The following is a 27,718-nucleotide window of genomic DNA, read 5'->3' as shown; positions in this document are numbered from 1 at the left end:
GTTACTTCTCCACAAGAAGTGAAAACCTGAAGCCTCAAAGAACAGCAAAAGAAGGAATCTCCCCAGTACCAAAAGGGTGCTACAAAGCCATCAGAGAATCAGAGCTGCATACAAATGACAGAACGTGGGAAAGCCAGACAAGAGACAGAAGGGGTTTGGCTGTGTGTGTGTGTGTGTGTGTGTGTGTGGGGGGGGGGGTGATTGGTATGTGTTGGGAAACATGGCTACATAGATCCTGGTTTGTTTTTTGGAGGCCACTGTCAACCATCTTGAATTATGATTTCTAATTGTAATGTTACTGTATTTGCTCACTTTATACTGTATAATTCATATACATCTTTTCTGCAGAATGGCAACTAACATACAAAAGACGGACCTGCGTAGAGTATCTGCTCCTCACGCAGAGGGCGTTTCTCCCAGTCAGATAGCTGCTGCGTCTTATCGAGCGGTTTCCCCAGTACATGCTGCACTAGAAGACTCAGGCCCTTCTCAGGCTGCTTGTAGCCTCCAATAGAAGAACTTGGTAACTCTGGCATGGCATCTACAGTTCTCGCGCTCTCCCGTCTACCACTGTGGCATTTCTGAATCTGTTGAAGCAGAAGGGAGGAAAAAATAGGCAAATCGGTTCAATGGCAGGAGGAAAAAAATGTAAAGGTTTCCAACCAGAAGCCAAGACAATAGAAGTCTGTGTTAGTACTAAAGGGTAGGTGGTAGGGACTAGAACAGACAGCCCCCAACAAAACATCAGCTAGCATCTAAAAAGTCATGTACTGCTTTCTTTTAGTAACCATATTCAACGTTACACATATCGCAATACCTTCATTTAATGTACCAAAAATTATTATTTAGGCACTCAGTCACCTAACCAAAGGCACCTCTTTCCATGTATGTAGCACTTAAAGGTACATGATCAAGAAAGCATAGATCTGAGCATGTCAGCTTATCAACGGACTCGCACTCCATACAGAACAGGTTCAACATAAGCAGCAGCAGTACAAGTTGATACACAGAGTATATTCTCATCTGAGACTATGCTGTCAGCACAGAGTGGCCAGATACCATCATCTTCCTTTTTCCTAAACTGTCATATAATCTTACATAAACTGCTATATAATATGAAAATCACAGCTGTTGTGCTGTGTAACACACTCTATTGTGTGTACTGTAGTGTATTAGTTTGATGTTTTGCTGACAAGGCAAACGTAACACTATAACATTACATATAACTCAATTGGGAGTGTATTACATCATGAAGTTACTTAAAAAAAAAATACAATGTGCTCCTAAAATCAATGGTACAGGTCAACTTCAGATATACTTTCTCCATAGGTCTAACATAAACTTTCTTACCATATAAAACAGATGTATCATCGTTCTTGTTTGATTTAAGACCAAAAATTAATTAGCTTTACAAATGTGAGCCATACAAGGCATTTAACAGAAATTAGCATACAAGCATGGCAATGTGGACAAGTTTCATCGCCATCTTGTGAAAATAGGCAGTTCAAATCAGCTAACTACAGACCGTATCCAGAACACTGAGCCATCATAAAACTAAATTAAAAGACATTATTAAAAGGGGCACATTTCATCAGAGCTCTGTGTAAACAAGCGTTTCGAGTGTCAACCATTAAGGTCAGAGTACATCAATTTCTCCCCTCATTTACAAATGTGCAAATAGGCATCAGGGAAACTGAAAGACATGCAAATAAACCTTAGAATCTTTCGCAGGTGTCAGACTGGATCCAGAAACGTTCGAGCAGTACCTCTGCTTGGCAGCAAGAAGAGCCAATTGGCTCCGCCTTGGCATAGTCCGCACCAGAAATAACATGAGCGATACCTATTTTGTGCCACCCTAGAACACTCATTCGTGATTACATTTGGCATCAGGAGCACAGAGCCACACTGAGGAATTGTGACCAGTGTGCCAAAAGTGAGGTAATCAAGGACCTCTTGAGATGGAAATCACAGTTCGCCGAGCGGGGAGGACAGGAGGGTCAGTAAAGAATCTGAGGCTCGATATAGTCTCTACCAGATAAGGTGTTACCAAAAGTAAGTAACTTGTTCATCTAATAGACTTCTAGCTGCAGATTGCTTTCCTTTGGATAGATACCCAAGCAATACTTCCTGGGAGGAGGGCCTGCACACTGATTAGAGAAAAAGGTCCCAGACGACCAAACAGGCAAAATGCCCATCACGCCGGTCCTGACTGTCTCTGGGAGCAGTACTTTGTAAACGTGTGAAGTGATGTCCATGTGGCTGCCTGACAGCTATCCAGAATGGGAACTCAGTGAGCTAACTCAGTGGTCATGGCCTTAGCCAGGTTGGAATGAGCCTGCAAACTTTCAGGGAGTTTCTTCTTGGACAATGTGTAGCAGATTTCTATGTAGAGTACAACCTGTAGGAAGTTGGCTCTGTATGTACTATTTCAAAGTAAGAAATAGTGTGCACAGAGTCCAAGGGTTCCCCTTAGAGGTAAGATAGTGGCAAAAGTAGATAATTCTAATGCTCTATTTTGTGGTAGTGTGGTCGAGCAGTAGGCTTATTAGAGGGTAGTGTTAAGCATTTGTTGTACACACACAGGCAATAAATGAGGACCACACACTCAAAGACTTACTCCAGGCCAATAGGTTTTTATATTGAAAAATATATTTTCTTAGTTTATTGAAAAAAACACAGGCTCAAGGTTTACAGTTAATACTTTAAATGTAAGGTACTTCACTTAGATACTTTAGGAACTTTGAATGAAAACAATATCATGTACAGTCTTTGTAAAAATGGCAATAAGCTATTTTCAAAGTGGACACAGTGCAAAAGAACAAGTTACTTACCTTCGGTAACGAGGTATCTGGTAGAGACTCTATCTAGCTGCAGATTCCTTACCTTAGAATTCCCTGGCGTCAGCTTCGAATGCGAAGTTTTTTTGTGAGCAGTACCCTGCGCGCGCTGTCGTACGGCGTTGTTCGAATCCGCGTGCGTCGTCAGAGTCGTCTATGACGTCATGGTTGTCTATATAGACGCCGTCTCGGCGCGCGTACGTCAGTTCTTTTCCACAACATCCCGCGCCAGAAGCACAGAGTCATGGAAGAACCAACTAAAACACTTAACCTCTTTGACTGTTTGGAGAAAAACACTATCATGCCTGTAAGAAAGGCAAAAGTTGCCAAAATGAAACACATATATATATACATATATATACACATATGCATATGAGAAAATATTTCCCCAGAGCGGGCAGGCTTGGGCGGGTGTAAGGAATCTGCAGCTAGATAGAGTCTCTACCAGATACCTCGTTACAGAAGGTAAGTAACTTGTTCATCTGATAGAGACTTCTAGCTGCAGCTTCCTTAGCTTAGAATAGATACCCAAGCTATAACCCATGGTGGTGTGTCTGAAGAAGTTTTTTTTTTTTTTAAACTAGGAAGTCCTGCAAGACAGAACGGGCAAAATGCCCCTCTCTTCTCACCTGGCTATCCAGGCAGTAGTGCTTCGCAAACGTGTGTAAAGAAGCCCACACTGTGGCCTGACATATGTCCACCACCGGTACACCATGTGCTAACGCAGTGGTAGCAGCTTTCCCCCTAGTGGAATGAGCTTTCAAGCCCTCGGGAGGCTGCTTCTTCGCCAAAGCGTAGCATATTTTTATACAGAGAACGACCCAGCGCGAAATGGATCATTTCTGTACCGCCCGACCCTTCTTTGCACCAACGTACCCCACAAAGAGTTGGTCGTCCACCCGGAACTCTTTAGTGCGGTCAAGATAGAACGATAACGCTCTTTTTGGGTCCAGTCGATGGAGACGCTCCTCTTCCTTAGAGGGATGCGGTGGCGCAAAGAAGGTGGGCAGGGTGATACTTTGACCCAGATGGAAAGGGGTCACCCCCTTGGGGAGAAAAGAGGCATGAGTTCTTAACACCACCTTGTCAGGATATATCATTAGATAAGGAGGTTTAGAAGATAAAGCCTGCAGCTCACTCACTCTCCTGGCCGATGTAATTGCCACCAAAAAGGCTGTCTTAATAGTGAGCAGCCGGAGAGGACAGTTATGCAAGGGCTCGAAAGGCGCACACATAAGGAAGGTAAGAACCAAATTAAGATCCCACTGGGGCATACCGAAAGGCACAGGCGGGAACAGATGTACAAGCCCTTTCAAAAATCTCTGTACTATAGGTGATTTAAACAGAGATGGTTGATCAAGCAACTGAAGAAAAGCCGATAAGGCTGCAAGATAGCCCTTGAGAGTCCCCAAGGAGGAACCCTGCTGGGCGAGAGACAAAATAAACAAAAGGATGTTAGACAGAGAAGAAGAAAGAGGATCAATAGACCTCTCTGAACAATAAGAAACAAAACGTTTCCAACAGCAGGCGTAGATCGACTTAGTAGAGGGACGCCTGGCTGGCAGAATAACATCACAGACTTCGGGAGGGAGGTCATAAACCATCAAATGTCGCCGCTCAATCTCCACGCATGAAGGCGCAGAGTTGACAGGTTCGGGTGGAGAACCTTCCCCTGCTGCTGCGACAGAAGATCCTCCCGAAGAGGCAGCCTGATTGGAGGACCGATGCTCATTTTGAGAAGCTCTGGATACCAAACTCTCCGTGCCCAATCCGGAGCCACAAGGATTACTTGGGCCCGGTCGTTCTTGATTTTCTTGAGAACTCTGGGCAGAAGTGGTATAGGCAGAAAAGCGTACAGGAGGCCTGAACTCCACTCGCGACGAAAAGCGTCGCCTAGCGATAGCCCCCTTGGAAACTCCAACGCGCAAAACTGCTGACATTGCGCGTTCTCTGCGGAGGCGAACAGATCTAACCAAGGCTCTCCCCACTGCTGAAAGAGTCCTTGCGCCACCTCCGGATGGAGACACCAAACGTGATCCTCTAAGCATTTTCGGCTGAGTTCGTCTGCTCTGGCGTTCAGAGAACCTGCCAGGTGTTGAACCACCAGGGCCATGCCCTGCTGTTCCAGCCATGTCCAGAGACGTAAAGCCTCTTGACAAAGGGTCCACGGCCCCACACCGCCCTGCTTGTTGCAGTACCACATTGCGGTAGTGTTGTCCGTGAACACCTGCACCACCTTCCCTTTCACAACAGGAAGAAATGCTTTTAATGCTAGCCGGATCGCCCGAAGCTCCAACAAGTTGATGTGGAGCCCGGTTTCCGCCGGAGACCAGTGACCTCTGATCTCCACCTCCCCCAGATGGCTGCCCCATCCCAGAAGTGACGCATCCGTCACCACCGTTAGATCTGGTTGGGGAAGGAAGAGGGGTCTGCCCTTGATCCACTCACAGTTCACTAACCACCACTGAAGATCTTCCGCAGTCCTCTCCGAGATCTGAACCACGTCGGTAAGATTTCCCTGATGCTGTGCCCATTGGAACTTCAGGTCCCACTGCAGAGCCCTCATGCGCCATCTGGCATGCCTGACCAACAGGATGCAGGAAGCCATGAGTCCCAGCAGCCTCAGAGTCTGTCTCACCGAGATCCAGGATAGAGGCCGAAACATCGGAATCATAACCTGAATATCCTGAACCCGCTGATCGGGAGGATAAGCCCGATACTGCACTGTGTCCAGAACAGCTCCGATGAAAGAGAGCTTTTGAGAGGGAGTCAGGTGGGACTTCGGCACATTTATAGTGAACCCCAGTGAATGCAAGAGGTCTGCCGTCGTCTGGAGGTGGGTGACGAGAGCCTGGGGCGTAGAAGCCTTCAACAGCCAATCGTCCAGGTAGGGGAAGACTGAAATCCCTGACCTGCGCAAATGAGCCGCCACTACCGCCATCACCTTTGTGAACACCCGAGGGGCACTGGTGAGACCAAAAGGAAGCACAGTAAACTGAAAGTGCTCGTGGCCCACCTTGAACCGCAGGTAACGCCTGTGGCTTGGCAGGATAGGAATATGGAAATACGCATCCTGCAAATCTAACGCTACCATCCAATCTCCTTGGTCTAGGGCAGACAAACCCTGAGCAAGAGTGAGCATCTTGAATTTCTCCTTCTTGAGGAAGAGATTGACGTCCCTTAAATCCAAAATAGGGCGAAGGCCTTTTTTCTTTTTGGGAATCAGAAAGTAGCGGGAATAAAAACCACTGCCTACTTCAGATATCGGGACTCTTTCTATGGCTCCCTTGACCAAAAGAGCGGTAACTTCCTTGTGGAGCAAAGCTAGATGGTCCTCCATCAGCCATTCCTTTGTAGGAGGGATAGGAGGAGGGAAAGACTGGAAGGGAAGGGAGTAGCCTTTCTGTATGATCTGCAGGACCCACTTGTCCGTGGTGATGGAAAGCCAGTGAGGGAGATGAAAACGAATCCTCCCTCCAACTGGACGGACGTGATCCTGCAGAACCACACTAGGAGGGCTTGGGCGCAGTGGAGGGGGGCTGTGTGGCGGTCGACCTCTGGCCAGACCCTCTGGGTCTGATGGTACCACGACAACGTCCTCTTCCGGGATGCTGTGAAGCCTGAGGACGGTGGCTAAATTGTGGCTGGTGTGGCACCACGCCCCTCCCGAAGCTTTGAAGGGGCGAAAGACAGACTGCTGTCGTGCCGGCGTTGAAAGGCCCAAGGATCTGGCCGTGGCTCGAGAATCCTTGAACTTCTCAAGCGCGGAGTCTGCCTTTTCGCCAAAAAGGCGAGAGCCATCAAAGGGCATGTCCATCAAGCTGGACTGGACATCCCCTGAAAACCCAGTAGAACGTAGCCAGGCGTGGCGACAAAGGGCCACTGATGATGAAATCACTCTGCCCAGCGAGTCGGTCGTATCCAAGCCACAGCGGATTGTTAACTTGGCTGCATCTCTCCCATCCTTTGCAGCCTGAGTGAGGGTGTCCCGTACGCCCTCCGGGACCTGGGGCAGCACTTGCGCCACTGTATCCCATAAAGTATGGGAATAACGGCCCAATAGACAAGAAGTGTTTACAGACCTCAATGCCAGGCTGGAGGAAGAAAACATCTTCTTCCCAAGCTGATCCAGCCTCTTGGATTCCCTATCTGGGGGAGCGGAAGGGAAGGCACCACGGGAAGTAGAGGCTTGGACAACCAAGCTCTCAGGAGTGGGGTGTTGTGTCAGGAAACTAGGGTAGCTGGGAGCGGGTCGATGGCGGCGGCCGACCGTCCTATTCACAGGAGCCCCTGTGCTGGGTTTGGACCACATACCCAGAAGGACGTCTGTAAGAGCCTCATTGAAGGGCAACTACGGTTCCAATGTTGACACCCCCGGCTGAAGCACTTCTGTCAGGATATTTGTCCTGACTGGCACCGTAGGCAAATCTAGGTCCAAGACCTCAGCTGCCCTACGCACCACCATAGCGAAAGAAGCCCCCTCCTCCGTAGCCACATTAGGAGGAGAGAGCATACCAGTATCTGGAGATGTGTCCAGTCCACTGGCCTCCCCTAGATCCACATACCAGTCCTGCTGCAAACCTGATGCTAAAGGGTCCTCAGACCCCTCCCATTCCTCTCCTGCGTCTGGCTGTTCCAAATAATGCTCAGACAATGATCTGGGCCGAATCGGCTCTGTCGAAGTCGGAGTCCACATCGTACGACGTCGCTCCGGCTCCAGATCATCCGGAATAAGGATGGGGCTGCCACCGGTGGGCGCCGGTGGCGGAATCGGCGACGTCAGACCTGGCGCCGAAGGAGGTCGACTGTGAGAAACCGGCGCCGGTCCAGATCCATTATTGGATCCTGAGGTCCCCAATGGCGCCGAGGCCGAAGCCGCCGGCATTGAATCCGAAGGGGCCCCTGCTGACCCCATGGGGCCCAAAGACCCACCCGAGGGTACAGCCCGCTCAAAGACGAGACGCATGGCCTCATAAAATTATTTCATTTGAGCGGGGGTCGATCCGGTCCACGGAAAGGGGGAAGACGCGAAGTCGACCCTGGCGACGGCTCCGCAGAACCGCGCTCGGAACGTCGACGTTCCCGAGACGCTTCGGCGGTCGACGGGCGTGGCAAAGACAAAGTCCGCTTGGACTTCTTCTTCTTCTTGTGCCTCTTACCTTCCGATGACCTCGAATGCGAGGAAGAGGACTTGGGGCTCCGGGAGCGGTGCCGCGACCTCCTCCTACTGCGAGACCGTGACCTCCACGCAGTCGCGCCGACCGAAGACGAATGTCGGGCCGCAAGAAGCTTAAGGGATCTCTCCCTCAAGGCCTTCGGCGCCATGGCCCAACAATCAGAGCACGAGGTGGAATCATGGTCCTTGTCCAAGCACCAAAGACAAACTCGGTGCGGATCCGTCACCGACATGGTGCGATGACACGCACCACACGGCTTGAATCCTGTCTTTCTCGAAGACATGACTCCAAACAGTAAAAGAAAAAGCGTAGACAAACCGTCGAAGCAGGGTAGCTCTTTCCAAAACTGCGCTTAACCGGCTCGGAAGGAAAAGCACTGACGTACGCGTGCCGAGACGGCGTCTATATAGACAACCATGACGTCATAGACGACTCCGACGACGCACGTGGAGCTGGTCGACGCACGTGAATCCGAACGACGCCGTCCGACGGCGCACGCGCAGGGTAGTGCTCACAAAAAACTCCGGATTCGAAGCCGACGCCAGGGAATTCTAAGGTAAGGAAGCTGCAGCTAGAAGTCTCTATCAGATATCAACAGTTCCTGGGGGAGGTAAGTAAAGGTTAGATTAGAAGGTAAGTAAAACACTTACAAGTCTCAGGCCTGGGGCATAGAAAGCCCACTGTAGGGGGTTCAAGGCAACCCCAAAGTTACCACACCAACAATTCAGGGTCGGTCAGGTGCAGAGGTCAAAGAGGTGCCCAAAACACATAGGCGCCTATGGAGAACAGGGGTGCTCTGGTTCCAGTCTGCCAGCAGGTAAGTACCTGCGTCCTCGGGGGGCAGACCAGGGGGCTTTTGTAGAGCACTGGGGGGGAGCCAAGTAGGCACACAAAACACACCCTCAGCGGCACAGGGGCGGCCGGGTGCACTGTGCAAAGCAGGCATCGGGTTTTGTATAGGTTTTAATGGAGGGACCCGGGGGTCACTCTAGCGGTGCAGGCAGGCACAGTGGGGGCTTCTCGGGACAGCCAGCACGTGGGCAAGGCAGAGGGTCGCCTGGGGTTCACTCCTGCATCGAAGTTCGGTTCCTTCAGGACCTGGGGGCTGCGGGTGCAGTGTTGGTTCCAGGCGTCGGGTCCCTTGTTACAGGCAGTCTCGGTCAGGGGGAGCCTCTGGATTCTCTCTGCAGGCGTTGCGGTCGAGGCTCAGGTGGTCGTCTGTGGTTACTCACGGGCTCGCAGTTGCGGGGGAGTCCTCCCTGAGGTGTTGGTTTTCTGCAGGTCAAGCCGGGGGCGTCGGGTGCAGAGTGTAGAGTCTCACGCTTCCAGCGGGAAATGCTAAGTCCTTGGAAGTTGCTTCTTTGTTGCAAAGAAGTCGCTGGTTTTTGAACAGGGACGCTGTTCACAGGAGTTTCTTGGTCCTGTAGTCCAGGGCAGTTCTCTGAGGCTTCAGAGGTCGCTGGTCCCTGTCGGATGCGTAGCTGGAGCAGGTTTTCGAAGTTGGAGACAGGCCGGTAGGGCTGGGGCCAAATCAGTTGTCGCCTTCCTCCTCCTCTGCAGGCCTGCAGGTCAGCAGTCCTTCTTCTTTCTTCAGGTTGCAGGACTCTGATTTCCTGGGATCTGGGGAGCCCCTAAATGCTGAATTTAGGGGTGTGTTTAGGTCTGGGAGGGCAGTAGCCAATGACTACTGTCCTTGAGGGTGGCTACACGCTCTTTGTGCCTCCTCCCTCTGGGGAGAGGGCGCATCCCTATTCCTATCGGGGGAATCCTCCAAACTCAAGATATAGGATTTCTCAAGGCAGGGATCACCTCAGCTCAGGACACCTTAGGGGCTGTCCTGACTGGTGGGTGACTCCTCCTTGTTTTTCTCATTATCTCCTCCAGCCTTGCCGCCAAAAGTGGAGGCAGTGGCCGGAGGGGCAGGCATCTCCACTAAATGGGATGCCCTGGGGCTCTGTAACAAAAGGGGTGACCCTTTGAGGCTGAGCACCAGGTGTTACAGTTCCTGCAGGGGGAGGTGAGAAGCACCTTCACCAAGTACAGGCTTTGTTCCTGGCCACAGAGTAACAAAGGCACTCTCCCCATGTGACCAGCAACATGTCTGGTGTGTGGCAGGCTGGCAGGAACTGGTCAGCCTGCACTAGAAGTCGGTTAGGTATGCAGGGGGCATCTCTAAGATGCCCTCTGGGTGTATTTTACAATAAATTGCACACTAGCATCAGTGTGCATTTATTGTGCTGAGAAGTTTGATACCAAACTTCCCAGTTTTCAGTGTAGCCAATGTGGAACTGTGGAGTTTGTGTTTGACAAACTCCCAGACCATATACTCTTATGGCTACCCTGCACTTACAATGTCTAAGGTTTTGCTTAGGCACTGTATGGGCATAGTGCTCATGCACATATGCCCTCACCTGTGGTATAGTGCACCCTGCCTTAGGGCTGTAAGGCCTGCTAGAGGGGTGACTTACCCATGCCACAGGCAGTGTGGGGTTGGCATGGCACCCTGAGGGGAGTGCCATGTCGACTTAGTCATTTTCTCCCCACCAGCACACACAAGCTGTGAAGGAGTGTGCATGTGCTGAGTGAGGGGTCCCTAGGGTGGCATAAGACATGCTGCAGCCCTTAGAGACCTTCCCTGGCATCAGGGCCCTTGGTACCAGGGGTACCAGTTACAAGGGACATACGTGAGTACCAGGGTTGTGCCAATTGTGGAGACAAAGGTACAGTTTAGAGAAAGAACACTGGTGCTGGGGCCTGGTTAGCAGGGTCCCAGCACACTTTCAAATCATAACTTAGCATCAGCAAAGGCAAAAAGTTAGAGGGTAACCATGCCAAGGAGGCATTTCCTCACACAACCCATCTGGAAATGGGTCTTTAATGTACTGCTTTTCCTTTCTTTATGCCAGTAAACCCGACAAAGAGTTGACTGTCCACATGGATATCTGATGTGCTCAGTGTAGAACGACAATGCTCTATCTCAATTCAGGAGGTGGAGTATCTCCTCTTCCATGGAAAGGTGAGATGGAGCAGAGAAAGTTGGCAGTGTGATGTTTGGCTGATGTGGAAGCGTGTTACCCACTTTTGGCAAAAAGTTAGCACAGGTACGGGGAACCAGTTTAGTTGGGAAGAAAGTGGTGTATGGAAGATGTACATATATCGCATGGAGATGATTCCTCTTGACCTATGTATGGCCATCAGGAAAACTGTTTTGATGGTGAGCAGTCTGAAAGGACAACTATGCCTTGGCTCTATGAGGAATGACAGGACCCAATTAAGGTCTAATTGGGGCATAAGACAAGGTGTAGGGGGAAACAGGTGCTGTAGACCTTTTAGAAAAAACGTCACAACAGGTGACTTGAACAGGGAAGGTGGGTTCGGTGACTGCAAGAACACCAAGATGGCTGAAAGGTACCTTTCAACTGTGCCCAAAGCAAGGCCTTGCCGGTGAGTGATAACACAAACAAAAGAACCTCAGACAGCAGAGCAGAATGAGGATCAATCTGTGGGTCAGTGTAGCAAGTCACAAACCTCTCCCATTGGCAGGCGTATACAGTTTTTGTCAAGGGACGCTTGGCTGCCAGAACATCATCACACACTTTGGAAGGCAGATCACATACTCCCAGCTACCACTGCAGAATCACCAGGCATGCAGGTGGATGGTGTACAGGTTCAGGTGCAGAACAACCCTGCTTTTTTGCTGCAACAAGAGGGTCTCACAAAGAGGCAGCCTAATTGGAGGACCAAGACTCATGCAGGTGGTGGGTGTACCGGGTCAGGTGCAGAACCCTGCTCTGCTGCTGCGACAGGAGGTTCTTCCGAAGCAGCAGCATGATTGGAGGACCAAAACACATATTTAGGAGTTTGGGATACCATGCTCAATGTGCATAATACTTAGCCACTAAGAAGACTTGGGCCCAGTCTGTACTGATCTTCTTCAGAACTCGGGACAGGAGTGATATTGGCAGAAAGGTATATGGGAGTCCCGAGCGCCACTAGAGCTGAACTACGTCTCCAAACGAGAGCAACTTGGGAAACCTCAACGTGCACAAGTGCTGATATTGTGCATTCTCACCGATGGTGAGCAGATCTACCCAAGGTTCTCCCCAATTGTTGAAGAGGCTTTGGATCATCTCTGCATGAAGAAGTCATTCATGATGAGGCATCAGTGACTGAATTTGTCCACCCTGGAATTTAGGGATCCCACCAGTTGCTGCATGACCAGGAAATGTCTTGCCATTCTAGCCTTTCCCAGAGGTGCAGAACCTCCTGGCAAAGGATCCAGGACCCTAGAGCGCCCTATTTGTTGAAGTACAGCATGGCGTTGGTGTTGTCCTTGACCACCGGAACCTGCTTCCCCTTGAAGGATAGCAGGAATGCTTTCAATGCCAATGATCACTCTCAACTGCAACAGGTTGATGTGGAGCTGAGACTCTACTGGAAACTGATCTTCGCCGCCCCAAGATTGACGCTCCAAGCTAGAAGTCATCTATGTGTCACCTCTGTGGGATTGGGGTGAAGGAGGGGGAGGGTTTCGATGCTGACCCAATCGCAGTCATAAGTCACCACTGTAGATCTTTTGCAGTCCCCTCTGATATCTGGACCAGTTTGGAAAGATTCATCCGTTGCCAGCATAAGTGGTCATAAGAAGGTTGTAGTCACACTAAAGGTGGTCAGCCCATTGGCTAACACCTGGCACTCTCTGTAACACCCCTAAATTGAGTATTTATGTGGCATCCCGAACCCTAGAACTCAGATTTCGACAATTTAAGAAGACCCGGACAAAGAAGAGTTGCACTCGCAGAAGAGGAAAAGAAAGGGAAGGTTGGTAAGGAATCTGCAACTAGATATTGTCTCTACCAGATAAGACGTTACCGAAGGTAAGTAACTTGTCCATCTGATAGAAATATCTAGCTGCAGATTCCATACCTTAGAATAGATACCCAAGCAATACCATCCCCAGAGGTGGGTCTGCAAACTAAAATAACACTTGAAAGTCCTGCATGACCGAATGGGTAAAGCGCCCGTCCCTAAGAACCTGAGTAGTGTTTGGTAAATGCGTGCAGAGATTCCTACGTTGCCACCTGACAGATATCAAGGACTGGCATACTGAGTGCTAACGCAGTGGTTTCAGCTTAAGCTCTGGTAGAATAAGCATGCACACTCTTAAGGGGTTGCTTCTTTGCCAGTGTGTAGCACATTTTAATGCAGAGAATGACCCATCAGGAGATGGTTCTCTTCTGCACTGTCTAATCTTTCTTTGCACCACATAACCAACAAAGAGTTGATCATCCACCCGGAACTCTTTGGAAAATCAAGGTAGAATACCAACGCTCTTTTTGGATCCCGGTGGTGAAGTATCTCCTCTTCTTTAGAAGGATGCAGAGGTGTGTAAAAAGTAGGCATGGTGATGGACTGGCCTACAGGGCGTAACCACTTTATTGCGAAGCACCACTTTGTCAGGATGGATGGAAAGGCAGGGCAGCATAGATGGAAATGCCCCTTCGGACTATGTGCAAAACCCACCTGGCTGATGTATTGGACTGCCAGCGGAGCAGACTTGTCCCTGGTGGGGAATCATCAGACTAGGAAGGTTTTGAAGGCAGCTCCAAAGGGGGCGCCGCGAGGCCCAAGGACCTGGCAGTAGCACAAGAATACTTGAAGCACTCAAGCGCCACGTCTGCTTTCTCTCCCAGGAGACAGAACCCATAAATGGCATATCCTTAAGATTAGCTTAGACATCCCACAAAAAGCCAGACGTCGTCAACCAGGCATGGTGCCTCAAGGCCACTGTCGAAGCCACTGCTCTACCCAGTGAGTCAGTTGTAGAGAATTTGTGAGTGGAGGTGGCTGGGACTAGGGGCGCACAAAATCTATTATCACAACTGTAAATATGTAGTATCACAAAGAATGTTTATTAGTATTGGTGGCTCAAGGAGAAGGAAGAGCCACCCAATCTTCCTCAATTGGGACAAGTCCAAATAAACTACACAGAAATTCAGAGCACTCTTTCAATCCACATTGAAATCGTGGTATCAGTAGGTCCTTATTCTTGGCTGTTGAATCACAAATGTCATGTGTTTCATCAAATGCTGCAGGTGTCACAAGATACTTCTTCTTCTTCAGGGCTGGTAGAATGTCCCTTAATCCTGAATATCTGTGTGAGCCCCAAAACTATCTGTAATGGAATAGTATCCTGCATAATCAGAATGAATGATAGTGAGTGGTAAGTCTCTCTTCTAGATTATATGTTCAAGCATTACCTTGGGAGAGTACTCCCGAATTCAAGCAGTGTGTTGCTGGAGAAAGTGGTGTGCGCGAGGGACTTACTACTCACTATAATACTGATTGTGCAGGATACTATTCCAACACAGATAGCATGAGAATAAAGACCTATTGATACCATGATTTCAATGTGGAGTGACAGAGTGCTCGGAGTTTCTGAGTAGTGAGTCGGTCATGTCCAGTTCACATCGGATCGGATGCTGCGTCTCTCCAATCAGCAGCTGCTTGGGAAAGTACAGCCCGAGCCTCCTCTGGGACCTGTGGCAGCATCTCTGCAACCGCATCCCACAGCATGTGGGAATAATAGGCCAGAAGGCATGCAGTGTTCACAGACTGCAATGCCAGGATGGTGGAAGAAAACATCTTCCAGCCTTTTGATTCCCTATCCGGGGGCAGGGAAGGGAACGCACCCTGGGAAGCAGAGGCGTGGATAACCAAGCTCTCAGAGTTAGTGTGTTGCTTCGGGAAACCTGGGTCACCTGGTGCAGGGTGATGGCAGTGGGCAATAGTCCTGTTCACAGGAGCCCCTGTGCTGGGTTTGGACCAAGTACCCAGACGAACATCCTTAAGGGCTTTATTAAAGGGCAGCAGAGGTTCTGAGGATGAAGCCCCAGGTTGGAGCACTTCTGTCAGGAGGTAAGTCCTAATTGCCAACAAAGGCAGCTCAAGGGCTAGGATCTTGGCTGCTCTTCGCACCACCATTGAGTATGAAGATCCCTCCTCTGTAGCCACGGAAGGGGGAGACAGCATGCCGGTATCTGGGGAGGTATACAGTCCACTGGCTTTACCCAGGTCCATACAGCAGTCCATGGGGTCTTGGAGCTGGTATTCTAAAGGGTCCAGTGACCCCTCCCCTTCCTCACCGTAACCCAGCCCATAGTAATAAGGCTCAGCATCTGACATAGGGGGCAAGGCCTCTGCCAGCATCATACGATGCCCATCCAGCTCCGTGTCTGAGTCAGCAATTAGGATGGGGGCGGCACTGTCTGGGGGCACAGGTGGCGCCAGAAGTATCGACGTCAGAACCGGTGCCAGGGAAGGTCCTAGTAGTAAACTGGCATCAATTTGAACGCGTGAATAAATGATTGGGTGCCCCTTGGAGCCGAGGCCAAAGACCCCAGCGTCCAATCTGAAGGAGCCCCTTCCAACTCTCCGGTTCCCAAAGGCATGCCAGCAGAGTTGGACTACCAAAAAATGAGGCGCATGGGTTCTTAAAACTCTAAGCTGGGCAAGGGTCGCTCCGGCTGTGGGAAACTCAGGGAATGGCAAAGATGACCCAGACACAGGCTCCACAGATGGAGGCATGGAGCGACGCCGCTCCCGCTTTCTCATCAGCCAATGGATGAGGTGAAGTCAAGGAACGCTTTGCCTTCTTCACCGCCTTCTTCAGCCTCGACTTACCTGAAGGACTTGGAGTGGGACGAAGAAGATGGGGACTCCGTGACTGATTCCGAGACCTTCCTCTCAAACAAGATTAGGACTTTCGACGCGGAGCCAAGCGCCGGGCTGCCATCAGCTTTAGGGACCGCTCCCTCAAAAACTTCGGATTCATGGGCCGGCACTCAGAGCACAACCTTCAGGTAGTAGTCATGCGACAGACATCAAAGGCACACGAGGTGCCCATTGGCTGGATCCGCAGGGCTTGAAGCCGGGCTTACACAAAGGCATCCCTTAATGCACCAGGAGTAGAATACTCAAAAAAAACTTTGACAAAAGTAACAAAAAACAAATAGCAGTCAAAAAGTGACAGAGGGGTAGGTCTTTCTTCGCATCAGCGCTTGCTGGCAGAGAAGAAAAAAAAAAGAACTGATGTCAGTGCACTGGGGTGGTGCTCATATAGGACCAGCAACGTTGTATCCAGCGTGGTTGACACTGACGATGGGCGCAGAGCCGATTGACGCCACCTACCAGCATGCAGGGATACTGCTCAAGAAAAATATCCAGATTCAGACTGACACCTGGGGGAAATTCTAAGGTAAGGAATCTGCCACTCGATCTCTCTATCAGATGAATATTCATCCTACAAGTCCAGCACTACCATCCATTCTCCAGGATCCAGGGCAGATATGACCTGAGCCAGAGTGAGCATTTTGAATCTTACTTTTTGCAGGGAGTGGTTGCAAGGACGCAGGTCTAGAATAGAATGAATGCCTCAATCTTTGTTTAGCACCAGAAAGTAATGTCAATAGCAACCATTACCTGCTTCTGATGCTGGCACCCTCTTGATGGTTCCTTAAGCCAAAAGTGTCTGCACTTCCTGTCGCAAGAACGATAGGTTGTCCTCGGTAGACTGATCTGAGGATGGTGGCAAGGGCGAACCCCACCGAACAACCTGAAGCACCCACTTATCTGATGTTGCTGCTTTCTTCTGGGGCAGGTGGTCTTTAATCCTACTGCCACCGGCTGCCTATGATGTTGCAGGGACATATTAAAGGTGTTTCGAGGCTGTGGCTGCCGGAGGCATGGTGGACTGGGCAAACCTCTAGCCTTGGTTCCCACAGGGTCTGTGGGAGCCATGCCCACGGCCACTAAAGGACTGAAGACTAAAGGCTATGGTAGCTGGGGGTGAAAGGACACAGCTGATAGCCCCTATTGTAACAACCGAATGAGCACACAGCAGAATGGACAGTCACAACGGATCTAGCAGTGGCTCTGCTATCTTGACAGTGCTGAATCGCCCACTCCGCCTTGTCAACACAAAGGGGAGTGCCATCGAAGTACATGTACATGAGGGATGCCTGGATATTCCAGAGAAGCCAGTAGATCACAGGCTGGAATCACATCTAAGCAATACTGAAGGAGCAATGGATCTGCCTAGTGAGTCAGTTGTATCCAACCTGCAGCAAATGGTGAACTTTACTGCGTCCATGCCATCAGCAATAGCTTGGATCAGGTTGGCTTGGACCTCCTTCGAGATCCTAGGCAGCACTTGTGTACCTGAGCCACATACAGTATGGGAATCCTGGCCAAATAAGCACAATGAAGTCACAGACCGCAGTACAAGGCTGGTGGAAGAAAAAACCTCTTCCCAGAGGTATCCAGCCTCTTAGATTCCCTATCCGGTGGTGTGATGGGGATGCAGCAGGGTTTATTTTGGAAGTTGAGGATTGTACCATTAAGCTTTCAGGGGAGGGGTGCTGGGTGAGGAAAGCTTGGTCCCCAGGAGAAAGGGAGTGGCAGCAGGCAATAGTTCAGTAAAGGGCTTGGCCCAGAAAAGCAGGAGCAGGATATCAATGAGGGCTTTGTTAAAGGGGAGAGGTGTTGTAGGAAACTGGCCCCTTGATGCAGTGTGCCCCCACTTTTTGTCTGATTTTTATGCTAACTTGAGTGTGTATGTGCTGGGATCCTGCTAACCAGGCCCCAGCACCTGTATTCTTTCCCTCTTTCCCTAAAACTGCACCATTGCTTCCACAATTGGCACACCTCAGGCACATACATAAAAGATACCAGTGGTATTCAGGGCACTGTGGCAAGAAAGGGTCCCAAAGGGCTGCAGCAGATATTATGCCACCCTATGGGACCCCTCACCAAACACATGCACACTGCCACTACAGATTGTGTGGGTTGGTGGAAAGAAAAAGGCAAAGTCGACAAGGCATCCCTTCCCGGGTGCAATTCCTATCAAACACTGGCTGTGGCATGGTTAAGTCACCCCTCTAGCAGGCCTTACAGCCCTAAGGCAGGGTGCATTATACCATAGGTGAGGGCATAGCTGCATGAGCAATATGCCCCTACAATGTCTAAGTCCATTCAGAGACATTGTAAGCGCAGCATGGCCATATTGAGTACATGGGCTGGGAGTTTGTCATTACAAACTCCACAGCTCCACGATGACATCACTGAATGCTGGGAAGTTTGGTATCAAACGTCTCAGCTCAATAAACCCCACACAGATGCTAGTGTTGTATTTGTTTTAAAATGCAAACCTAGGGCATCTAGGAGATGTCCCCTGAAATTCCCCCAAACCTGTAGTGTGTGGCTGACCAGTCTATGCCAGCCTGCCACCACCAGACAAGTTTCTGGCCCCAAGGGGTGAGGGCCTTTGTGCTCTCAGGGGTCAGGGACAAAGCCTGATATGGATGGACGTGCTTCTCACCTCCTCCCTGCGGGAACAGCAACACTTTGAGGTGAGCCTCAAAGCCTCCTGTATTTTGTTCTGCTGTCCCAGGGCACTCCAGCTCGTGGAGATGCACTCTCCCCCCACAGGACCAAGCCCCACTTTTGGCGATAGATCTGGGGGGAAAATGGGTAAACACTAGTAGGAGTGTCCACCCCAGCTGGGACCACCCCGAGGTGCCCAGAGCTGAGGCCTCTCTGCGGAATCCTCCATCTTGTTTTAGAGGAAGATAGCCAATAGGTTAGGAATGTGCCCCCCCCTCCTCAAAGGGAGTGGGCACAGGAAGGGTGTACCCACTCTCCAGGTCAGCAGCCATTGGCCACTGCCCTCTGACACGCCCCTAAATCTATTATTTAGGGGTACCCCTGAACCTTGCTCCTCAGATTCCTGGCGACCTTAAAGAAGAAGAAGGACTAAACAGCCGCACCAGCAGAGAAGACTCCAGAAGACAACTCACTTGGCCCCAGCCGTACCGGCCTGTCTGAAGCTTCAAGACTCCTGCTGCAAAAAGATGACTCATCCTGCAGGACCAGTGACCTTTACAAACCCCCAGGGGACTGCCTGCCTACCTAAGGACCAACAAATCGTGAAGGACAGTGGCCCTGTCCACAAAGAAACCTACAACAAGAACTCCAGAGCCGTCCAGATCCGCGAGTCCTGCCCACTCTGCATCCGACACCCATTGCCTGAGTCCACCTAACCAGAGAGTCCCTAGGCGATTTCGACCTCGAGTCCACCCCACGTTAACCCATTCTGACCACCGCCACCACGACTTCTGCAACCTGAATCCAGTGGATTCCCCCTAACTGCGACCAGATCCGGTGAAGATTCCCAAAGCCTAAAGGTACCCCTGCACCCACAGCTCCCTGGCCTTCAGGAACCAAGCTGATGGTCCATCGATGACCAGAGGAGCCTCAACTTACCTATCCAGCTGTTGGTTTTCTTCAGCCGACCCCCTGGACCAAGCCTGCAGCCTCTTTGTGAACCTGGAGTTCCTCATTGAAAAACATTGGCCGCCCAAAGCTGTGTTTGCACCCTACACAGGGCTGCCCCTGTGCCACTGAGGGTGTGGATTTGATGCTTACCTGTGGCCCCCCCGGTGCTGTTCTAAACGCACACCCCCTCCCTCTGGGCAGTGACCCGACCCCGCAAGTACTTACCTGCAAACCCTTCTCTTTTGAGCGTCCTCAGTCTCCAAAGGACTCCTATGGGGCGCCCAACACCAACTTTGACCTCTGCACCCGGCCGGCCCTGTTGCTGGTGGTGCACCCTAGGTGTCTCCCTTTGCCCTGTGGACACCTTAACCTTCGAAGACTGAGGCCGTATGTCTAGTATTTGCCTGTAAAGTGTGTATGTACTTTCTCCTCCCTAGGACTGTATTGCCTTCAATGAAAATTGCACTGTCTACTTTTGATGTTGAAAAGTATTACTTACCTGAAACTGTTTTAACTGTGAATTACAACGTGCGTTTGATACTTGAAAGCAATACATTCTTGAAACTTTACCTGCAATAAAGATCCTTTTAGTTCTAGAAATAAAGTAACAAAGAATATTTTTGATGCATAAAACATTGGACTAGAGTTAGTCATTGAGTGTGTGCCTCATTTCTTGGCTGTGTGTGTACAACAAATGCTTAGCACTACCTCCTGATAACCCTAACTGCTCGACCCTGCCACCACAAAGGAGAGCATTAATATTCTCTACTTTAGTCTCTGTAAAGCTTTTGGGGACCCCCCTGGACTCTGTGCACACCATACCTAATGTTGGTATAGTATATACAGAGCCAGCTTCCTACAGGAGTTCTGGGTCGAAAACCCCAAGCTGAAACACCTCCATGAAGGAGCTAGTCTTGACTTCCACTATCGTAAGGGTAAGGTCCAGAACCTCAGCTGCCCTCCATACCACCATAGCAAATGAAGACCCTTCCTCCATAGCCACAGTAAAAGGAGAGTGGAGACCAGTATCTGGTGAGGTTTCTAAGCCACTGGCATCAGCCAATTCATCATACCAGTTATCCTCCGTCAAGGGTTCCTCAATGGGGTCGGATAACTAAAGGGATCATTACAGCCCCTACAAATCCTATTCCTCACAGGGCCAGTAGGTAAAAGGAAGCACTGTCTTGGACTCTAAAGATCTGGATCCATCTGGAGCCAGAGCCGATGACCCCAATCCGGCTCAATATCAGAATCAGGAAAAATGACGGGGTTGGTGCTGCAGAAGAGTGTTGGTCGCCCCAGGAATAGCGTTACAGAAACAAATCCAATAAAGGTTAAGTGTTCACTACCGAGGTCGGTCTGGATCCAAGAATAGATCTAGAGGCTCTGACTGGCATCAGCAGCGGACCTGGTGGCAGAAACCCAGTGAGAGAACAAGACAGACTTGTGTGTTCCAAATGTACTCCAGTGGAGTCTTATCACCCACAATTGAGGTGCATAACATCACATAACTCGAGTTGAGCGGTGAATGCTCCAGCTATGAGAAACTCAGGAAGCCAAAGAGCCGCACTGGTTCAGGCTCCACGGGGATGATATGGGAGTGAGTCCTCGATTTATGGGTTTTCCCCACGTCGTGACCGATGATTTGGACCAGCACAGAGACGTTGAAGGAACGCTTTGACTTTTTCCATTTCTTTTACGAGAGACTTACCGAATGAAGTCTGTGAGCGTGACAATAGTAGTGATGAACGACTCAGGGAACTTTTCTTGTGAACGAGATCTGGAACGGTTCACAGTTGTTCGATGTTGAGCATCCAGAAGCTTCATAGCACACTCCCTGATAGCCTTTGGATGCATGGTCTGGGAATCCTGAATGGCCTGAGGGTCATGGTCCAGCTCCAGCAAGCAGGGTCTGTCATAGATATTTGCCTGTGACAGGCACCAAAAGGCTTGAAACCCACAGGTTTCTTGGGCGACATCTCTAAGAAAGAGAAAAAAGATGGCACACTGGACAGAAATTGTCCACAAAAAGTCAGTCAAAAAATGGCTGAAGGTAGCTTACTCTTGATCCATGCTGATGGCATGGAATAAAAGGAACTGAGGTCATATGCTAGGGTGGCGCATACATCACTTCACATCCGGCACAGACAAGGCCTACCCGATCAGTGCCATCCACAAGCACGCAGAGGTACAGCTCAAAAATTTCTGGATACAGTCTCATACCTGGGGAATATTCTAAGATAAGGAATCTGAAGCTAGACGTCTCTATTAGATAACCAGTTATTCAAAAGTGTTTGCCAATACTTAAATGTGTTTGGCAGCACAAACTCATTTCTCAATATGCTATTGACTGTGCCTTTTGGGAGAACAAGCCATGATTTCCAAATATTAATTTTAAAGTCTGGAGGTGTGTTATATTTTTCTCAAGAAGGAAGGACAGCCATAGGTCAGCAGACTGATTATTTTCGAGTTATAAGTCTACCTCAAGACTTAAACAGACTTATGACCCAATACGGGTCTAACCTTTTTACAGATCCTGGAACCACATTTGATCTCTATTCCTGTTGATCAATACAGGATTTAAAATCAACAATGAAAGAATGCCCAGGTACCAGTATTCCTTAACTCTGCAAGTGCTCTCCATTGAGCAACCACTTCTGAGAGGTTTTCTGAATGGTCATATATAACACTCTCAACATCCCTATTTGTACCTCCTTTGATAGATTTTCTGTTTGTCTCATGATTTGGATGAAAAAATGGAGGTAGGGGCAAGGCACACTATATCAATTACTCTTCAATGTATCCATGGAGGGGGAGAACAGGTGCACATAATTACTTCTATGCCTACTCCTCAGTGGACTCAAGCTGCACCTCACTGATGGCCCAACAAGGCTTGAAGAATTTTCGGTATGCTTGTTTTCCCATCTCATGAAGACCTGGTCTGATTGTTCCAGCTTCCAGAATGGATGGTCCCTATAATAAAAGACATTGTCTAATTTGCATATGATATGGCTGGTCCCTCTCTGGAGTGGCCAAATAACTGATAGCATGCAAGGCGGCCTCAGTAATAAGCAGTGGGTGAGATTAATTCAACCATGCAACCATCACTCTTTGCTTTCCTAAGTGAAACTCTGAAACAGTAACAAGTATGCCCAGAGGTGGGACCAATTCTATGTCAGGACCGGAGGCGAGGATTATGCTCATCTTTCTCCACTTTATTGCACATAGCAGCCTGAAAACTAGCTTTATCAGGAAGTCATAACGGAAAGAGTAAGCATACCCAAACAATCAGTTCATGTAATATCGTCCATTGTCACTGTACATACCTCCTTTTTCTTCATTGCTCAGCAGCCATGAGTTAAATGTTTTCATTGTCTCTTGGTATTGTGGTGCATATTTAATGTGTTGTTTCATGGTTTATATACAGTTTGGGATGTTTTTCATGGTAATTCTGCCGCCAAGCACTAGTGCACGCTTAATGTGCGTTTCTTTTACAGGTTACTACGGGCGCTCGTCTCAATGCTCGACTAAGATTAGCATTAACAGAGGCCTAGATTAACACAGGCCCAGTGGCAGTAGTTTTGGGCTTGTCAATTCAATCAGATCAAGACCCCAACCTTGCAGGCAGTATTACCCACTCAGGGCTCATAAGACCATTTAGGCCTGCTACTGGTCTTCTGGACTAGAGGCCTGTGGTGGCCTACTGTTAACCTAACAATCCCCTACCTAACACCTCAGGGACCGGCTAAGGCTGTCTGCCCTCCTTATCTTATAGGGTGTGTTCCTATTTGTCACCGAGTCCCTGACTCTCCATACCACCTAGGTTTCCAAGCACTACAGTGATTCCTAGCATGCAGGAATAGGAGGCTGTGTATATAGAGGAGGGGTCTGTCTCTTTCCTGACTCTAGATGATGAGTTTTGTGAGGCAGTTGATGCCTCAATACAACATGCTGTGCCACTAGCCTTAGCACTCTTAAAGGAACAAATTGAGAGGCTGGCACAAGTGCAGCCAAAACCCAGTGCAGGGGCACAGTGTTCGACAACCCTGCGCCCAGGGCCCAAGAACACTGCTGACCAGGCCCTCGATAAAGACGCTTTTGAGTGCCTCAAGAAGGCCTTCCTGCAAGCTCAGCCACAGGTGCCAGCACCTGACCCCCATGGACTGCCCCCCTCCCCCCCTATGGGGGGGATGACTAATCCCCAGGAGATTCTGGTGGTGACCCGGGCCGTTCCAGACCATGATGCCTCTCTTCAGGCGAGGCTCCCATACCCCACACTCCCTTCTGGCCGCCTCACTGGATACTTTGGTGGCAGATATGCTAGACCCAGATGATTTGCTTCATCCTAGGTCCTCCATATGGTCACCAAGTGAGAAAGTAGCTATCTATGTAGCTGGGAGGCTTCGAAAGCCACTAGAAAAGGAAGTCAGGGCCCGCTTGCAGCCAGAGTACCCCCACCCATCTTTGGAAGGCAAGGTTGCCCTCACTCCCAAGACAGAAAAATACATGGCTACATTTTTGGTGAAGTATAGTAGAGACCACAAGAAGGGCACAGACCTTACCCTTCGGTCTGTCATCCACTCCTTGGTGCTTCACTAAGGTACTGAAACTGGTGGTGGGGCTCCTCCACGCCAGTGGCGGAAGTTTAATTGTTTATCTCAACAACCTTCTGTTGATGAATCAAAGCCCATGTACTCAGTCTGCTCATCTCCAGCTGGCAGTGGAGTTGCTGGAACGTCTAGAAATTGTGATAAATGAATGGAAATCCCTGCTGGTCCCTTCTCAGCAGACAAGGCTTCTGGGATTTGTAAATAACTCTTAGGAGTCCACTTTGATTCTGCCATCCAAGCAAATGGTGAAGATTCGTCACAAGCTCAGAAAGACCATGGCCAAGTCGCACACATCCCCTCAGACAGTTGGCCAGTTTGGTAGGTTTGTTAGCATCTTCCATTCAGGCAATTTTCCCAGGCCCTCTCCATTACAATGACTGAAAGCACATCTCCATCAGGAAGGCTTGACTTATTCGGCGATGATACTGTTTTCGGATGATGCCAAGGAAGAAATGAGATGGTGGCTGACTTACATGGAGGCCTGGTAGGGGAGGGCCATCTTCGGTTCCAGTCCGGAGACTGTGGAGCGGGGTGGCAGCTGTGGTGGGGTGGCAGCTGTGGCGGTGTGTCCACAGGAGGAAAATGGTCACCAGAAGAGCAATCCCTGCAAATCAACTGCCTGGAGCTGCTGGCAGTCTCCTTTGCGGTCCGGTGCTGGACACAAGACAAGTTGCGTTGCTCAGTTCTGCTAAAGATGATCAACATCTCAGCAGTGAGGTACATCAGCCACTTCAGAGGTCCACGATTCAAAATGCTAGGGGACATGTGTAGGAAGTTGGCTCTGTATGTGCTATTTCAAAGTAAGGAATAGCATGCACAGAGTCCAAGGGTTCCCCTTAGAGGTAAAATAGTGGTAAAAAGAGATAATACTAATGCTCTATTTTGTGGTAGTGTGGTCGAGCAGTAGGCTTATCCAAGGAGTAGTGTTAAGCATTTGTTGTACATACACATAGACAATAAATGAGGTACACACACTCAGAGACAAATCCAGCCAATAGGTTTTGTTATAGAAACATATCTTTTCTTAGTTTATTTTAAGAACCACAGGTTCAAATTCTACATGTAATATCTCATTTGAAAGGTATTGCAGGTAAGTACTTTAGGAACTTTAAATCATAAAAATTGCATGTATACTTTACGAGTTATTGACAAATAGCTGTATAAAAAGTGGACACTTAGTGCAGTTTTCACAGTTCCTGGGGGAGGTAAGTTTTTGTTAGTTTTACCAGGTAAGTAAGACACTTACAGGGTTCAGTTCTTGGTCCAAGGTAGCCCACCGTTGGGGGTTCAGAGCAACCCCAAAGTCACCACACCAGCAGCTCAGGGCCGGTCAGGTGCAGAGTTCAAAGTGGTGCCCAAAACGCATAGGCTAGAATGGAGAGAAGGGGGTGCCCCGGTTCCGGTCTGCTTGCAGGTAAGTACCCGCGTCTTCGGAGGGCAGACCAGGGGGGTTTTGTAGGGCACCAGGGGGGACACAAGCCCACACAGAAATTTCACCCTCAGCGGCGCGGGGGCGGCCGGGTGCAGTGTAGAAACAAGCGTCGGGTTCGCAATGTTAGTCTATGAGAGATCTCGGGATCTCTTCAGCGCTGCAGGCAGGCAAGGGGGGGGTTCCTCGGGGAAACCTCCACTTGGGCAAGGGAGAGGGACTCCTGGGGGTCACTTCTCCAGTGAAAGTCCGGTCCTTCAGGTCCTGGGGGCTGCGGGTGCAGGGTCTCTCCCAGGCGTCGGGACTTAGGATTCAAAGAGTCGCGGTCAGGGGAAGCCTCGGGATTCCCTCTGCAGGCGGCGCTGTGGGGGCTCAGGGAGGACAGGTTTTGGTACTCACAGTATCAGAGTAGTCCTGGGGTCCCTCCTGAGGTGTTGGATCTCCACCAGCCGAGTCGGGGTCGCCGGGTGCAGTGTTGCAAGTCTCACGCTTCTTGCGGGGAGCTTGCAGGGTTCTTTCAAGGCTGCTGGAAACAAAGTTGCAGCCTTTCTTGGAGCAGGTCCGCTGTCCTCGGGAGTTTCTTGTCTTTTCGAAGCAGGGGCAGTCCTCAGAGGATGTCGAGGTCGCTGGTCCCTTTGGAAGGCGTCGCTGGAGCAGGATCTTTGGAAGGCAGGAGACAGGCCGGTGAGTTTCTGGAGCCAAGGCAGTTGTCGTCTTCTGGTCTTCCTCTGCAGGGGTTTTCAGCTGGGCAGTCCTTCTTCTTGTAGTTGCAGGAATCTAATTTTCTAGGGTTCAGGGTAGCCCTTAAATACTAAATTTAAGGGCGTGTTTAGGTCTGGGGGGTTAGTAGCCAATGGCTACTAGCCCTGAGGGTGGGTACACCCTCTTTGTGCCTCCTCCCAAGGGGAGGGGGTCACAATCCTAACCCTATTGGGGGAATCCTCCATCTGCAAGATGGAGGATTTCTAAAAGTTAGAGTCACTTCAGCTCAGGACACCTTAGGGGCTGTCCTGACTGGCCAGTGACTCCTCCTTGTTTTTCTCATTATTTTCTCCGGCCTTGCCGCCAAAAGTGGGGCCTGGCCGGAGGGGGCGGGCAACTCCACTAGCTGGAGTGTCCTGCTGGGTTGGCACAAAGGAGGTGAGCCTTTGAGGCTCACCGCCAGGTGTGACAATTCCTGCCTGGGGGAGGTGTTAGCATCTCCACCCAGTGCAGGCTTTGTTACTGGCCTCAGAGTGACAAAGGCACTCTCCCCATGGGGCCAGCAACATGTCTCGGTTTGTGGCAGGCTGCTAAAACTAGTCAGCCTACACAGATAGTCGGTTAAGTTTCAGGGGGCACCTCTAAGGTGCCCTCTGGGGTGTATTTTACAATAAAATGTACACTGGCATCAGTGTGCATTTATTGTGCTGAGAAGTTTGATACCAAACTTCCCAGTTTTCAGTGTAGCCATTATGGTGCTGTGGAGTTCGTGTTTGACAAACTCCCAGACCATATACTCTTATGGCTACCCTGCACTTACAACGTCTAAGGTTTTGTTTAGACACTGTAGGGGTACCATGCTCATGCACTGGTACCCTCACCTATGGTATAGTGCACCCTGCCTTAGGGCTGTAAGGCCTGCTAGAGGGGTGTCTTACCTATACTGCATAGGCAGTGAGAGGCTGGCATGGCACCCTGAGGGGAGTGCCATGTCGACTTACTCGTTTTGTCCTCACTAGCACACACAAGCTGATAAGCAGGGTGTCTGTGCTGAGTGAGAGGTCTCCAGGGTGGCATAAGACATGCTGTAGCCCTTAGAGACCTTCCTTGGCATCAGGGCCCTTGGTACTAGAAGTACCAGTTACAAGGGACTTATCTGGATGCCAGGGTCTGCCAATTGTGGATACAAAAGTACAGGTTAGGGAAAGAACACTGGTGCTGGGGCCTGGTTAGCAGGCCTCAGCACACTTTCAATTGTAAACATAGCATCAGCAAAGGCAAAAAGTCAGGGGGCAACCATGCCAAGGAGGCATTTCCTTACACAACCCCCCCCCAAACGAAAGAGGATGAGACTAACCTTTCCCAAGAGAGTCTTCATTTTCTAAGTGGAAGAACCTGGAAAGGCCATCTGCATTGGCATGGGCAGTCCCAGGTCTGTGTTCCACTATAAAGTCCATTCCCTGTAGGGAGATGGACCACCTCAACAGTTTAGGATTTTCACCTTTCATTTGCATCAGCCATTTGAGAGGTCCGTGGTCAGTTTGAACTAGGAAGTGAGTCCCAAAGAGGTATGGTCTCAGCTTCTTCAGGGACCAAACCACAGCAAAGGCCTCCCTCTCAATGGCACTC

The 27,718-nt window shown here is 49.9% G+C and overlaps 1 protein-coding gene across 4 annotated transcripts in view; it reads right to left on the bottom strand.

Annotated features, from left to right (window-relative positions):
• Positions 1-27,718, bottom strand: part of EXD3 (exonuclease 3'-5' domain containing 3) — a 1,916,540-nt gene that overhangs the window by 816,458 nt on the left and 1,072,364 nt on the right. For all 4 annotated transcript variants that reach the window (XM_069241413.1, XM_069241412.1, XM_069241414.1 and 1 more), the window contains one exon: positions 377-587. In XM_069241413.1, coding sequence (XP_069097514.1) covers positions 377-587 — 211 coding nt within the window. The remainder of the gene's footprint in view (positions 1-376; positions 588-27,718) is intronic.

Source organism: Pleurodeles waltl, chromosome 6 (assembly GCF_031143425.1).
Source record: "Pleurodeles waltl isolate 20211129_DDA chromosome 6, aPleWal1.hap1.20221129, whole genome shotgun sequence".
In the NCBI taxonomy this organism is placed as follows: Eukaryota; Metazoa; Chordata; class Amphibia; order Caudata; family Salamandridae; genus Pleurodeles; species Pleurodeles waltl.
The sequence above is the reverse complement of the archived record's forward strand: the minus strand, read 5'-3'. Positions and strand labels throughout refer to the sequence as shown.